We start from the raw sequence: 15,587 nt of genomic DNA on the forward strand, positions 1-15,587 counted from the left end.
CCTGGCTTGGATCCCAAGAGGAATCAGTGAGGGTTTAGAGGTCATAAGGCCCCTTGCCTGTCTCTGGCTGGTATCTCAGTTGCCTGGACTTAGTTCCAAGCTGCAAGAACAGCATGAGACTCACCAAGCTCCAAGGCAGGGATTAGGGACACAGCAGAGTCTAATGCAGGAGGAGTCAGAAGGACAAATGAGAGCCACTGAGATACTTAGCCAGCTTTGAAGCTCTGCAGAGGCAGGACTGTATCTGTTTTTACTTTCTTTCTGTGTTTTGATTTTGGGCAACACTGGCAGTGCTCAGGGCTTACTCCTGGCTCTGCACTCAGGGATCACTCCTGACAGGACTCAGGGGACCATATGGGCTGCCAGAGACTGAACACAGGTCAGCAATGTGCAAGGCAAAAGCCCTGCTTGCTCTACTATTGCTCCGGTCCCTCTACTGTGTGCTGCTAAGAGATCTTGGCTTGGCCAGTTAGTATTCTATTGCCCTCAAAAGGAAAGTCATCTCTCACCCATCCCAAGAAGAGTGTGGGAAAAAGATCAACCTGTGATTGGAAGAAAGGGGAGGAAAGTAGATGAAATATGGCAACTCCCTTGTCCAAATTCAGGGAAAGCAATTTTACGTAGCATACATGGTAGGCAAGGCTTGTTAACCTAAGCCAAGCAGAGTCTTTTACTCTCTCACACTACCAGGTTAGAAGATGGTATCCTTCAAGCAACTATCTTGTCTGAAGGCCACAAAAAGGGATTTTCGAGGTGTTTAGGCATTCAGCAGAGTTCAGGGGCTATTCCTGGCTTTCTGCTCAGGAGTGATTCCTAATGGTGCTTGGGGAGACCGTAGGTGGTACTGGCAATACAATTGGGGTAGAATACTTGCAAGGCAAGTACTTTCCCCCCGTACTGTTTCTGGCCTACCAGATGAGGGTGGTATCGGAAAAGCACAGGGAAGAATCGGAAAAGGGTGGGTTGCAGATAGGTGGGTTCTATCATCCATAGGTAGAATAATGAATTCCCTCCTGCCGGTTCTCCTGAGGCCCATCTCCTCTTACCTATAAACCTAAACAAAGGAAGAACAAACTGAAGAACAAATCCTCATCTTACAGCTTTTGGGCATCCTTTTGTAGGAATTTGAAGCCAGAGTCTTGCTCCCAAGGCATCAAGACAATATGTTCTATTCTGGCTCTCCCAACCATTTGTTCCTCCCTCACCAACTTTTCCTTTTCCCAATTACAAATTTCCCATATTTTGAACTATTCCTCTGATGAGAAAAAAGAAGCCAGAATGTGTATGTGCCAACAGCCTATCAGATAGACGGTGCAAAAGTCACAAAGGAATAAAAAAAAGTCACCATGGAATAAAAATCCTGGTTGCCACTGATCTTCATTATTACATAGCAAAAAATACCTGACAGACCCAGGGCTGGACAGTGGGTAAGGTACTTGCCTTGCACGGAGCTGAACCTGGGTTTAATCTCCTGCATTCTATATGGTCCTCCAAGCAACACTAGGAGTGATCCCTGAGCACAGAGCCAGTAGTAAGCCCTGAACATCTCTGAGTGTGGCACAAAAATAATAAACAAACAAACAAACAAACAAATAAATAACCAGAAAAAGCCCTTCATTGGTGTGGGGGTAAGGGTGGGGGAGTGAAGAGAGTCTGGCAAATTCCTTCCCCATGAGAGATGGTTAAACAGAAATGAATATGGAACACTTGGGACCAAGTCAAGATGTGTGATATGTCATTAGTCTCTTCTCAATTTCATGGTGCTCGCTCTCTTGTATTATCTTGGGGAACTGTAAAAGTATGAATAACGACTGCCTTCGGTTCACTTGTAATCCTGGACCCCCAACCCTATTTTTCCTATATAAGGTCATAAGTTCCTCAGTCAAAAATTCTCCTTCGGCGAGGGTTATGAAGAACCTTACCCAGGCAGCTAAAGAGGTACTACTGTACTGCAGTGTGCATGTCATGGTCCTCCTGTTTTCCTTCCTAGCCCATCCTCTGTCCTCTTTCCTTCCTAGCCCATCCTCTGTGCCCTGCTTTCCCTACACTTGCAGCTTTGTTTCCTCCCTTCCCTCTGGTCTCTTGTGTGCATCCTTCCATCCATGCCGCCTCCTCTCCAAAGCTACCCTTCAGGAAGGGGGGTTGGGGACTTTGGCTAGAGTTAGCTGCAAGTTGAGCCTCCGCCCAGAGATGGCCTCGGGGACCACTTCATCTGACTCTCTGCCAGCCCCTGCCTCCCTGCCCTCCCTGGATGGCTCATCTTCTGCTCTTGTGTGCCCCCAGGTGAACTGTCCTCATCTCAGCCGTGAGTTCTGCACTCCTCGCATTCGGGGAAACACCTGCTTCTGCTGTGATCTCTACAACTGTGGCAGGTAAGGACAGCGCCTTCCCCACCTTGACTTGATCGTGGTGGCTACTCAGAAGGCTCAGAGCGGCAAGAAATAATGGTCTGTCCATTCATTCTGGCTAATCTAGCAGGCACACCTGCCATCTCTGTGCCAAGCCTCATGCTTAGAGTGTCCCAAACCTGATTTTGTTGCGTGTGTATCTATGATGTGGGTACCGTTCTTCCCCTATTTTTGGTAGGGGGAGAAGTTTAAGCTACATCTGGCAGTGCTCAGGGCTTACTCCTGGCTCTGCACTCAAGTTTGCTCCTGGTAGGACTTGGTGCTAAGGATCAATCCTGGGTCCGCTGCGTTCAAGGCAAGTATATGTATGAAATTGTACCTCTGTACTGTCTCTCTAGCCACCAGCTTCTTTTTTTGGTAATGAGGCCACACCCGGCAATTCTCAGGGGTGTTACTCCTAGCTCTTCACTCAGAGATCACTCTTGGCAGTGCTTGGGGATTCATATAGGGTGCTGGGGATCAAACCCAGGTCATTCGTGTGCAAGGCAAGTGTAACTATCCCACTGTACTATCACTCTGGTCTTCTCTAGCCAGTGGCATTCTTGTCATCGTTTTGAATATATAGAGGAGAGAGGCTCAGAAGAAACAGATAATGAGGGCCCAAGGCACACAGAACATGGAAACATTAAGGATGGCGGTGCCAAGGCACTTTGGTCTAAGGTCCAGTTTGGCCACATTCCACATGTAAATATTGAGCACTTGCTCTGTGCCAGGTCCAGTTCCAGACATTGAAAATGCAAGTAGCAAACAATTATCAAAGCCCCTGCCCCCTTAGAGTTTTTCAGGGAACACAGTCAATAAACATGAAAATATAATAGATCAAGTTGATGAGAGCTCTGGGGGTAAAATGAAGCAAGAAATGTCAGTAGATAAGTGAGAAGGTGGGGAGGGTAGGCACTGTGTTAGGCAGAGTGATTAGGGAAGGTTTCCTGGAGCAGGTAGCATTGATGTCAAGACCCATTGAGCTGAAAGGTCGATCCTTGTGGATCCCCAAGGAAAGACATTTCAAAAATCAGCCCAGGGACACACGTGGTGCTAGCTTTGCTACAACAACTCTGGCTCTCTGACTGCCTGCTGCTAAAACATCCAGTTTCTTTTAAAGAGTATTTTAGTATTAGGGATACAGAGGCAGCTGATTAGAGCCTTCCAGACTAACTGGGAAGATGAACACGTGAAGAATACGTTGCAATACTAGGATAAGAACAGTTGGGCTACGTTGATGTGGAGATCCTGATGGCTCAAAAGAGCTGAAGAGATAGTACAGCAGGAAGGCATTTGCTTCACATGCAAGCAACCCAGGTTTGATCCCTGGCACCATGTAGGGTTCCCTGAGCACCTCCAGGAGTGATTCCTGAGTGTAGGGGCAAAAGTAAGCTCTGAGCACTGCCAGGTGTAGCCCCTCAAAACAAAAGACCAAAAGTCAGTACTGGAGCAAGCAATCAAGGAGGAGAGGAGGGACTGGGAGATGCAATTGCTTTGTATGAGGGAAGCCTAGTTCTGGTCCCTGGCACTACAAGGTCCCTCAGGCACTGCTGGGAGTAGTCCCTGAGAATTTCCAGATATAGACTCCAAATCAAAGAAATATTCTATATCTATAAAGAAATAGCACAGAGGATAAGGTGCTTGTCTTACATGCGGCAGACCTGGGTTTGATCCCTGGCATCTCATATGGTACACTGAATACTGCTGTTGTAGAGTAGAGAGTCAGGAGTAAGCCCTGAGCATTGCTGGGTGTAATCCCAAAATCAATAAAAAAGAAGAAAGAATTTAAAAAGAGAAGGGGATGAGGAAGCTGAGGAACCTAAAAGAGGCAAAAGAGGGGAGTTAGGAGATGAAGCAAAAGGGATTAGAGATGGGGAGGGTAGGTATAGCACCTCTGGGGTTGGAAGGATGTAGAGGTCAGATCACAGAGGGTTCAATGACTATAGATACAACTTTGAATTTGACTCTGGAAGCAGTTGAGAGCCATGGGACAAGGATTAGAGTGGGTTGAGAACAAAGGCAACTGCCAAGAGTCCAGGAGCTGGAGAGATAGTACTGGAGTTCATGGCACTTGTCTTGCACAAGGTCAGCTGCTGTTTGATCCCTGGCACTATATATGGTATCTTGAGCACTACCAGGAGTGATCCCTGAGCACCACCAGATGTGGCCCCAAACCAAAAATAATAAAAGAAATAGAAGTTCAGACCAAAGAGGCTGGAGCCAAGATAAATCTAGTGTGGAAACCACAGGAAGCAAAGAATACTTTCAAGAGCAATTTCAAATGTAGAATCCAAAGGAATGCCTGAACAAGTGAGGCAGAGAAAGATCACAGCACCCTGCATGGGCTGGGGCTGGGAGGTTGCTCAGTGTCCTTCCTTTATGAACGAACATGCTTTGTGAGATCCTAGATGCTGAGGACGCTAAGAATTGGCAGAGAGAGAAAGTTAATCTAGGGGGCTGGGGTGATGAATGCAATGCCCTCCTCCCTCTCCCTCACATGCCCTCCTCTTGGCCTTTGGAGGCCTAAGAGATGTCAGACTGGAGCTGGGAGAAGGGGTAAACCCACAGCAGTCCCTTTACCTTCTGCGCCAACACCCAGCATGGGGGCTCTTTTTGTTCAGAGATTTGGCGGCTGATGAAGAGAAAAACATAAAGCCTCAAATGAGGTTTGGGGGTTATCTGGGAGGTTCAATTTTTCATGTTGTCATAATAACTAACCCTTGTAAAGAACTTCCCTCCTTAGCAGCAGTGTTCGAGAGCGAGCATTGTCCTTCTTGAGCCTACCCATACTCAAATGATCAAAGGCATGTGAAGTGGGTGGGGTTGGCTCCTTTTGCTCTCTTGCCTCCCCATCCCTCCCTACCCTGTTTCTTGACCTCCTGGCTCCCCTGGCTTGCTGACTTTGCCTGTCCCATTTCATCAACCCCTAGGGAAGGGCAAGTGGGGGAAGTTTTCCAGAAATAAGACCCAGATCCTAGGAGACAAGAGGTACCCAGAAAACCCATTACCTCCTCACAGGCATACCTTTCTCATGAACACTTTGGTGCGTTTCTGGGAAAGGTTTGAAACTTTATTTTTCAAGAAATCCCACTCTAAATTTCATTTAGCTGAGAGCCCTTTGAGTGAATGCAGATTCCAAGGGTGGGGTTTGGGCCACTAACTGTGAAGTTCGGGTTCTAACAGTACTGGAGTAACTAACTGTGGTATGTGTGGCGGTAGTAGTGCTAGGGGTAGGGATTGGGGAAGACATGAGTGCCAGGAATTAAACCCAGGCATCCTGCATGAAAAATATGTACTGGATTGCACCAAGCGAATTGTCTTTTCCAAGTATGGAGACTCAAGGTCAGTTTCTTTTCCCATCCACCTGAATGCACAATGACTGACCTTCCTGCGTTGTTAAAGTGGTGATGCCAGCACTTTTCTCAAGGATCTAACGGAATTTGATCAGGAGTGGGTTCTAAACTCTGGGTTCCCTAAGGCAGGGAACTTGACTTTGTTAACAATCGTTGATCCCAGAGATAAAGGCCTGATGAAAAGGGAGTGGTGTTTGTTTCAGTAGAACAAGAAGACTGAGATAATCACAGAAACAATTTTTTGGTGGAAAGGAGGACTCCCAAGTTCAGTGCAGGAGACTCGGGTCCCTCATAATGATTTCTGGTCAACAGGGCTGGAGGTTCAATGTGAAGGTGGGAGGGTGTGGTACAGTTTGAATTACGTAGTGTGGGGATCACCAGGGCAACCCTTGCAGTGCTCTAGGGCCATACCCAGGGATGCTTGCAAAGTCATTTGGTGTCAGGGATCAAACCCATATGTTAGCCTCTGTACCATCTCGCAACCTACCCAGGAAATCAAAGGATTGGACTAAGGCAACCAAGAGGAATCACTGGGAAACCTCTTTAAGTATCTTCCAGCCTGGACCTGTTTTTCATTTACCTGATGCCAGTAGGTCACACTTTGGGCATTAGCTCAGGCCCTTTCCCAAATCTAAGATTCCCAGGGCGAAGCCTCTTGCAAAAAGAACAGGCATGCTGAGCTTTCTGTCAGGAAACCGTCCCACTAGGTCAATCAAGCAAGGGCACAGGCCTTGAACCATCAATCAAGGAAGACTTCTTCCTTGCCAAAAGTCAGGCTTTCAGCCAGCACCAAAGCAACCTAAATTCCAAGCCTAAATATAGCTACCACTGGCATTCTGACGTGCTGAGACTTTCCTTTGGCCCCTTGCATATCTGTTTTCCTCACACAGCCTATTTTTAATCGATTGCTAGCTTCTCCAGTCCATTTCCTGGAAAGGAGAACAAGAATGTTGGGGAGAGAGAAAAATGGGAATAAAAACATCAGTCAGGCATTTGTGCAGTGCTCCGGAAAGAGCTTCCACTATTTCCTAGAACCCACAGACCTTCTTTGTTTGACGTCAGGGACCCTCAGTTTAATAGCAACCATGAACCCTGTAGCCTTGTGCAGGAAGGTAAGGTTTCGTTAGGACACAGCCTGAAGCAGCTGCCTTTCAGAGTGCTGTGCTCCAGAGGTCAGGTTAATATCATCGTTCATTTTCAAATCAATATCATTGTTGTTTTTTCCAAGTCAATATCATTGGTTTTATTTTCAGCATGCAGCCTAAAAGAAACGAAAGGAAGTGGTGCGTTAGTGAACTGCTTCATCTGGCAAATAAATGAAAGAAGAGAGCTTATTTACCTTCATGCCACTCTTTGACAGGCTATTACTGGGTTCCTCTTAGGTGCCAGGGACTGTTGCCAGAGAAGGGGTGTTGAGCAAATATCATTTTGCCCTACAGAACTCAATTTGCCAGGAGGAAGGATAGGGGAGAGTAGATTTAGGCCTCTCTAGGAAAGACAGGCAGTGAGAGATGAGTATAGAGGTTGCTTAATGTTACTTACTGTAACATCAAAGGTTCATTCTCTCTGTTGCACGAGGACCAGTCAGTTGAAAGGTTGATGACATAGTTAGGAAAAGTGTTTTTGTTTGTTTGTTTAGGGGGCCACACTCTGAGATGTTCAGCTGCTTGTTCCTGACTCTGCCCTCAGAAATTTTCCTGGTGGTGCTAGGGGCACCATATGGGATGTTAGGGGACTGAACCAGGTCAGCAGCATGCAAAGCAATGCTGACCTACTGGCTGTACCATATGGGATGCTTTGACCCCAGGTTTGGTTTGGTTTTGTTTAGAAGCAGAGCCACGCCCAACAATGCTTAGGAATTCTTCCTGGCTCTGTGCTTAGGAATCACTTCTGATGGGGCTCAGGGAACCCTTTGCAGTCCTGGGGATTGAACCCAAGTTGACTGCATGACAAATACCTTCCCTGCTGTATGATCTCTCTGGCTCCAACTAGCTGTCAGGTTGGAAGACAGAGAACACATGTCCTTAAAGCACCTACTTAACTGAATGTCACAAGAAAGGGGTTTTATAGGAAAAGGAAACGACGGAAGAACAGGTAGTCTGAAGATCAGTGGGTGCCAGAATGAACAATGAAATCTTTTGTGGACTTGGTCCTCTGATCTACACTCTGATCTACAAGACTAAACAAGGACTTTTAGGGGAAGAACAAAGTGCTGGAGCTGGTCCTTACCTTTCTTTGGGGCGAGGCCAGTTAGCCATGTGTAGTATTGCTTTCTAGCCTGATTTCATTCCCATTGCCTGGTCAGTGGTTCTAGGCCCCTATGGAAAAGCAGAGGAATAAACACGGTTGCCTCCAACTGGGTTAACGTGGGAACTAAAACAGAGAGGTTATATGTCTCTTCAGGCACACACAGCATGTTGAGAGCAAGTAGCTAGAGGCTGCTGTTTGGGAGTTGATCATCAGATCAATGCAATGATCAGTTCTGGAACTCAGTTATTCATTCACCAGGTATGTAGTGAAGACCTGCAGCATCTCTCCCCACTGTCAGGGACAGAGAAAAGAAGTATCAGGGGCTGGAGATAAAGTACAGTGGGGAAGGTGTTTGCTTTGCATGTGGCTGACATGAGTTCTATCCCCAGCATCCCATATGATCCCCTGAGCACCGCCAGGAGTGATTCCTGAGTGCAGAGCCAGGAGTAACCCCGGAACATGGGCAAGTCTGACCCCCAAAACAAAAATCAAATCAAATCAAGAAGTGTCAGAGTTGACCCTTGCCCTCAAGAGGTGAGTTAGGCCTTGGTTGTAGCTTCAGAACAGTACTTTGAACAGACTAGGCTCTCAATAAACACTAGATAAAATAAATCAGTGGAATGTTGACCCAGGCAAAGCTCCTGACTAAGAGGAACAGACTGTGGGGATCGGGGTCTAGGGGGAAAGCTAATGCATGGGTACTGGAATCCTCAAAGATGGCCCTAGAGAGGTGAATGTTGAAGCCCTAAGCAGGGAGAGAGAGCATTGGACAGGCAAGAACAGAGGGCATAGCAACTAGGCAGTAGGGAGGATTCTGAACCAAGAACTAGAATAAATACCTAGCAAGGCCAGGCTGGTCCTTTTGAGGATTCCAGCCTAGCTGGATTATGGATTTTGATCCAGTAATTCATCCATTTTGATGCTGAATTACTGCAAACAAGAGGAATTCGGACCCATTTTCTTAAAACTAAGGAAGTTTTTTTTTTTGCTTTTTGGGTCACACCTGGCGATGCACAGGGGTTACTCCTGGTTCTGCACTCAGGAATTACCTCTGGCGGTGCTCAGGGGACCATATGGGTTGCTGGGAATCGAACCCGGGTCAGCCGCGTGCAAGGCAAACGCCCTACCCGCTGTGCTATTGCTCCAGCCCCCAAAACTAAGGAAGTTTTAAGAAAATTTATTAAAGTTTCTTTAAGGGAGCCATGGGAAGGCTTTTAATCAAATGTTTTCCTCTTTAAGGCATTTTAGAAAATTTAGTCTGTCAGAGGTGGTCTGGCTTGGAAGAGGATGGAAAGCCAAAGAGGAATTTCCAGAGGTGGCTCTATCCAGATATCAAACCAAAGGGAAAAGTGAATGTCCAAGTGAAGCCAGTCACATGCATTTGTGATACTCTGATCTAGATATTTAAGTATTTTGAGTTCTGCTTTGTTTTGTGGCCACACCCGGTTCAGGGGTTACTCCAGTGGGGTTCAGGTGACCATATGAGATGCCCTTTTTTAGGGGATGGACCTTTTAGGGACAGTTAGTAATCTGTGTATCCCCACAGCCCCAGCTCCAAAGCTGAGTAAAGCCAACCAACAAGAGACAATGAGTGACCTATTATGGACCATCTCGTAAGCTGTGTTCCTGAAGATACTAAAACCCCATTCAGATTCTGATTAGGTGTTGCACTTTTAAAATTTAAAAGGGGGTATTTAAACAGTGTGTTGGGGTTTGGAAAGATAGTACAGGTGTTAGAGTGCATGCAGGCAGCCGACCCTGTTTCAATTCCCAGCACCATCAAATTCCCCCGAGCTCCACAAGGTACTGTTCTGGAGGCTCCTGAGCACTGCCAGGGTGGGTCTGATGATCCCCATTACCATAGTGCTCACAGCACTGTATCCTCGGGTCCTTGCATTGAGATGCTGGCACGGTTGATTAAGAATCTCTGCGAGTGGCCCCCAGGTCCCTCTAAGCACCACTTAAAAAGCCCCTGAAATAATTAAATTCAAATAAAATAGTGGTTCATGGGGCAGTGTAGGAGCTCACAGGTCTGAATGCATGTCTTGCATGCTAGAACCTGGATTCCTTTCCTAGAACCACTTGCTCTCCCTAGCATCACTGGGAGCAACCCCTAGGGCACCTGGTCAAGAGGAACCCACAAGCATTGCCCTATAAGTTATGCCCCCCCAACAAAAACAAGCAAACACAAATAAAATAAGAGTCTTAGACAGGGATGTGTCTCAAGCAGTAGCCTTGTTTGAATGAGACCTTGGGTTTGATTCCTATTACCAAATGGAATCCTGAGCAGTGCCAGGTGTTACTTCCCCAAGACTAATATTAATAATAATAATAATAAAATAGCGACACACAACCACCAGTTAGCTCAGTAACAGATTCTTGTACCTCACTTCCAAGAGGTATGTCAGAAATTATACAACTGGGGCTGGGCCTAGGGATTTTCATGTTTCATCTTTTCCAAAGATGATGTGCTTGTGCACAAACACAGCAGCAGCCACAGACACACACAACACAGAACATTCTTTTCAATAACCATTTCTGATTTTAACTCAAACTCTGATTTTTAAGAAACCTCAGCAAAATCCATCTCTAAAGTTTACTGAATCTTTGCTTTGTGAATAATCCTTTTTGAGTCCTTTCGGAGATGTACCTTTAAGCTTTACTATTTTTTAGTATTTTTAAAAAATACTAAGCTTTACTATTTTTTAGTATTTTCAGGGTCTTATAGCCAGGACGCCGCAGGTAAAGCCCTCCTGATGGCAGGTCATTATGGTGTGACTTTAAGAATCACAGAGTTTGAGATTTCATATTGATTTTAGTGACCAAGCTGAAAACTAGTTTCCAACGTCCAGGTGGACAGGAAGTGTCAAGTTATGGAGTCAACAGGTATTTATGTAGCATCAACTATATGACAAGTGCAACAGTGAACAAAATAAACGAAGTCCCTGCCCTCATGGAGCTCACTTCAAAGTGGGGAGATGGACAGTTGTGAAGTAAACACATTTGTAAAGGATGAGAGCTACATTGGCATCAAAGCAATAGTGCAGTGGGTAGGGAGGGCACTGGCTTTGCACACAGCCCACCTGGGTTCTTTTCCCGTCATCCCTAGTGGTGCCCTGAGTCCTGTGAGGAGTGATTCCTGAATGTTAAACCAGGAATAATCCCTGAGCCTTGCTGGGTGTGGCCCAAAAAACAAAAAAAAAATGAGAGCTACAGAAGAATTAGAGAAAAGTGATATATTAGCTTGAACTGCCATAATAAAATATCATAGGGTAGCTTAAATTATAGTCACTCATTTACCTACTTCTGGAGGCTGCAAGTCTGAGATCACAGGTTCTGGTGAGGGCTTTCTGCCTGGATTGTGGATGGCTGCCTCTTCACTGTCTTATCTAATGTTATTGTGTGTATGTGTGTAAAGAAAGATCACTTTCAGGGGCAGAATGATAGTACAATGGGTAGGGCACTTGCCATGCATATGGCTGACCCGTCGATCCCCAGCATCCCATATAGTCCCCTGAACTCACCAGGAGTGATCCTTGAGCACAAAGGCAGGAGTAAGCCCTGAGTACTACTGGGTGTAACCCAAACCACATACCCACCGCCCCCTCTGAGGTCACTCTTCTTCTGGGGTGGTTGTGGGTTGGAGTGTCTTTGTGTTTTATTTGTGTGTGTGCTGTTTATGGAACTCAGGGCCTCACGTATGTAAGGCAAGTTCTTTTTAGTTGAAACATCACCCTGGGCCCAGGATGGGTATTTAGATGAAGTGGTCAGGGAGGTAATAATCAGGTTTGAGGCAGCAACTAGTCTGTGGTTCATTATTTGTACCCTGTGTTTTCCTGCTTGGTGTGTTGTTTTGTTTGGAGAGAGGAAATACCAAAATCTTTAAAGCCTGAATTCAGACTCTACCAGTTAGGATTCGGGCAAGTTCCTCATTTCTGTGTTTCAGGTTTCTCTAGCTGTAAAAAGGGAATGAGAATAGGAATGGTGATAGTACCCTCCTCATAGATTTGCAGTGTGGTCTATTAGACTGCTCTACAGTGATGGAAATGTAACCTGCTCTTTCTAGTATTGTCACTAGTGTGGCTTTCAATGTGTCAATGTTGAGCACTTATAGTGTGGCTAGTTAGAATGAAGAACTGACTTTTAATTTAACTTAATTCTTAAAAAAATCTTGGGGGGGCGCGGGAAAAAAATCTGGGGGGGGGATGGAGCGATAGCACAGCAGGTAGGGCATTTGCCTTGCACAAAGCTGACCTGGTTTCGATTCCCAGCATCCAATATGGTCCCCTGAGCACCAGCAGGAGTAATTCCTGAGTGCATGAGCCAAGAGTAACCCCTGTGCATCGTCAGGTGTGGCCCAAAAAGCAAAAAAAAAATACTCTTGGATTGGAGCAATAATACAGCAGGTAGGGCATTTATCTTGCACAAGGCCGACCCAGGTTCAATTCCCTGCACCCTATATGGTTTCCCAAGCCCATCAGGAGTGATCCATGCATTCAGAGCCAGTAGTAAGCCCTGAACACTGCCAGGGGTGGCCCCAAAGAAAAAAAATGATGAAAAAAATTTTTTCTTGGTCACACCAAGCGAAGCTGAAGGGTTCCTCCTGTTTCTGCACTCAGGAGTTACTCCTGGCGATGCTTGGAGGACCATATGGGATGCCAGGGATCGAACCCAGGTTGGCTGCATGCAAGGTAAATGCCTTACTTGCTGTACTATTGCTCTGGCCCCTGAAAAAGTATTTTTACTGGGGCTCTAAAGAGTAGGTAAGGCATTTGCCTTGTATGCAGCTGCCATGGGTTCAATTCCCTGGCATCTCTCATACAGTCTCCCAAGCACCACCAGGATTAATTTTTTCGTGCAGAGCCAGGAGTAACTCCTGAACATCACTGGTGTGGCCCCCAAACAAACAAAATTTACTTTTGGAATCTCCCAAGTGGTGCTTAAGGGTCCCCACAGAGCCACTCTGCTCAGCCATCTGAATTGGTGATTCATTGCTGTATCTGGGTATACAAAATTGCTTGCATCTTATGGTGCAGGAGCTGACCTGAGCCACTCTGGCAGGTCTTGGGGACCTATAGAGGGTACCTGGCAAGAATGGGGTTGGGGGGGGATTTGGTAATGGAGATGACACCCAGCCCATCTACCTTCAGATCCCTTTACTGGAAGTTAATTTAAATCTAAATAGCCAGGTATGACTAGTAGCTAACTAATTGACAGCTTAGAGAATGAATTCACATATATAAAATGCTTAATACTGGACCTGGCCCATAGGAACTATCAGTAAGTATTCTCTGATTCTCTGGGATTAATGTAAGTGATGGGAACGAGTGTTTCTCTGACAAGTCAATCTTTTTAAATAATGAGAGACCATATTTTAACCAATTATAATGTCCTGCTCCCCAAGTGCATTCATGTCTATGATGTCCTTTATGCTATGTCACCCACACCAGCCACCTGTCTTACCCAAATTCCATGGGAGCCAGGGTCCTAGTGGACAGGTCTGCTCTCTGGGAACTGACTGAACTTCCTTCTCCCTGTGCAGCCGGGTGGAGATCACTGGTGGCTACTATGAATACATTGATGTCAGCAGCTGCCAGGACATCATCCACCTCTACCACCTGCTCTGGTCTGCCACCATCCTAAACATCGTCGGTCTGTTCCTGGGCATCATCACAGCTGCAGTCCTGGGAGGCTTTAAGGACATGGTAAGGAAGAAGGGATTTCCTGTTCCACAGAGTTCCTTGTCAGGGGGAGATAGGGGAGGCTAGGTGGTGGAGAAGGACTATGGGGGCCCAAAACAAAATAAAGAAGCAGAAAATTACCCAGAGAGCCTAGGGAGATAGCTCAAAGTACTAGCACACATACATTGCATGCACCAGGTCCAAAGTTCTGTCCCTGGCACTGCAAGGTAACCTAAGAACTGCTGGGGTGGTCCTAGTGGCCTTCGGCACCAACAGTCTGAGAAGCAGCACTTCACTAGGCAAAGCACAGAAATAACCAGGCTCACACACCCAAGGTGAGTATTGCCAGGGTTTTGAGCACTTCGGGGAAGTCTCGCCTCCCCAAATAAATAAAAGTTTTAAAAATAACAATAAGAGGCCAGAGCAGTAGTACAGTGGGTAGGGATTTTGCCTTGTATGTGGCCAACCTGGTTTGATACCCTACATCTCATATTGTCCTATGAGCCTGCCAGGAGTGATTCCTGTGTACAGAGCCAGAATAAGCCCTAAGCACTGCTGAGTATGTCCCCAGACAACTAACGAACTAACTAACTAAATATTATCTTGTTGATCGTCAAATTTCTTGAGCGATCTCAGTAACGTCTCCATTCGTCCTAGCCCTGAGATTTTAGAAGCTTCGCTTTACTCGTCCTTCCCACATTGGAGGCTCTTTCAGGATTAGGGGATTGAGACCCAGCATTGTTACTGATTTTGGCATATGAATACACCATGGGGAGTTTGCAAGGCTCTCCCATGTGGGCAGAAAACTCTCAGTAGCTTGCCAGGTCTCCCAGAGGGAGAAGTAGGCTATAAGATGCCACATGGCTGCTTTGCGGCCACGTACTTCTGGGAGCTTGGCTTTAAGTCTCTGGATGTTGGCCGTTTGTGGGATTATGTGGCGCAGAGGCAGTCCCTGGGTGTGACTGTCTAGCTACTGGAAAATGGGAAATCTGGGCCGAGGAGGCCTAGTCCCGATCTGAGCAGGCTTGCAGGTCTCAGCCCCAGGTCCCACACACCTGGGTTCCTCTGCCTGTACCTTCATACGTGAGGCTCGTCCAAACGTGTGGAGAGGGGCCTTGAGCATGGCTGTGGCTAGGCTCCGGAGGTCTTCAGCCGCGGGAGCTCTGCTCAGAGCGAGGAGAGAAGCTGGAGCCCACCCTCTCCAAGGGGCCCCGGGGAAGACAGCCAGGAGTGTGGGCAAGAGACTCTGCATAGCTCTCTTCCGGGAGCTTGGTTTTAAAACTAACTAAATAAATGATAGCAATATGTGTGAAGTTTTAAATACAGATAGATCTCACATAACTGGATCCCTTTTCTAGAGATGATTTTCTGGGTCTAAATTAAAGTCTTGGGACTAGAGAGATAGGAAGGAGCTTGCCCTTCAGGCAGCTAAGCCTGATTCAGTCCCTGGCACCACATAGTCTCCAGAGCAACACCAAGTGTAGTCCCACCCCAGCCTCCCACCTAAATTCTTTGTGATTTCAATCTGTAACTATGGTTGAGTCCCACTACCTTAATGGAATGTCCTATATGTGCTTAGGGAATTATTTTGTGCCAAAGACATGTCGTCAATAGAGTGAATGCCCAGGGAGGTCAGGACTCACAAAGCCTAGACAAATTCCTGTAGAGCGTGGATACTGATCCTGCCAATCCCACGAAAACAGCCTTCACACTGCACCTGAGACCCATTTGCTAGCTGCATGGCATTGGGATAGCTCTCTATCCTTGGCTTTGGGGTTACACTTTGGTTTTGATTGTGGTCAGGGGCAACTCCTGGCCCTGTGTTCAGAGTCAGTTCTTGCAGGGCTCAGGAGACTCTGCAGGGCCAGATATGGAACCTGGGGCTCATGCAGACAGAGCCCGTGCTCCTGTCC

At 46.6% G+C, this 15,587-nt stretch overlaps 1 protein-coding gene across 2 annotated transcripts in view; it reads left to right on the forward strand.

Annotated features, from left to right (window-relative positions):
• The window catches only part of TMEM255A (transmembrane protein 255A), a 64,338-nt gene that overhangs the window by 27,502 nt on the left and 21,249 nt on the right, over positions 1-15,587 (forward strand). For both annotated transcript variants that reach the window (XM_055122534.1, XM_004606329.2), the window contains exons 6-8: positions 1,867-1,938; positions 2,284-2,372; positions 13,536-13,698. In XM_055122534.1, the coding sequence (XP_054978509.1) occupies positions 1,867-1,938; positions 2,284-2,372; positions 13,536-13,698 (324 nt within the window). The remainder of the gene's footprint in view (positions 1-1,866; positions 1,939-2,283; positions 2,373-13,535; positions 13,699-15,587) is intronic.

Source organism: Sorex araneus, chromosome X, assembly GCF_027595985.1.
Source record: "Sorex araneus isolate mSorAra2 chromosome X, mSorAra2.pri, whole genome shotgun sequence".
In the NCBI taxonomy this organism is placed as follows: domain Eukaryota; kingdom Metazoa; phylum Chordata; class Mammalia; order Eulipotyphla; family Soricidae; genus Sorex; species Sorex araneus.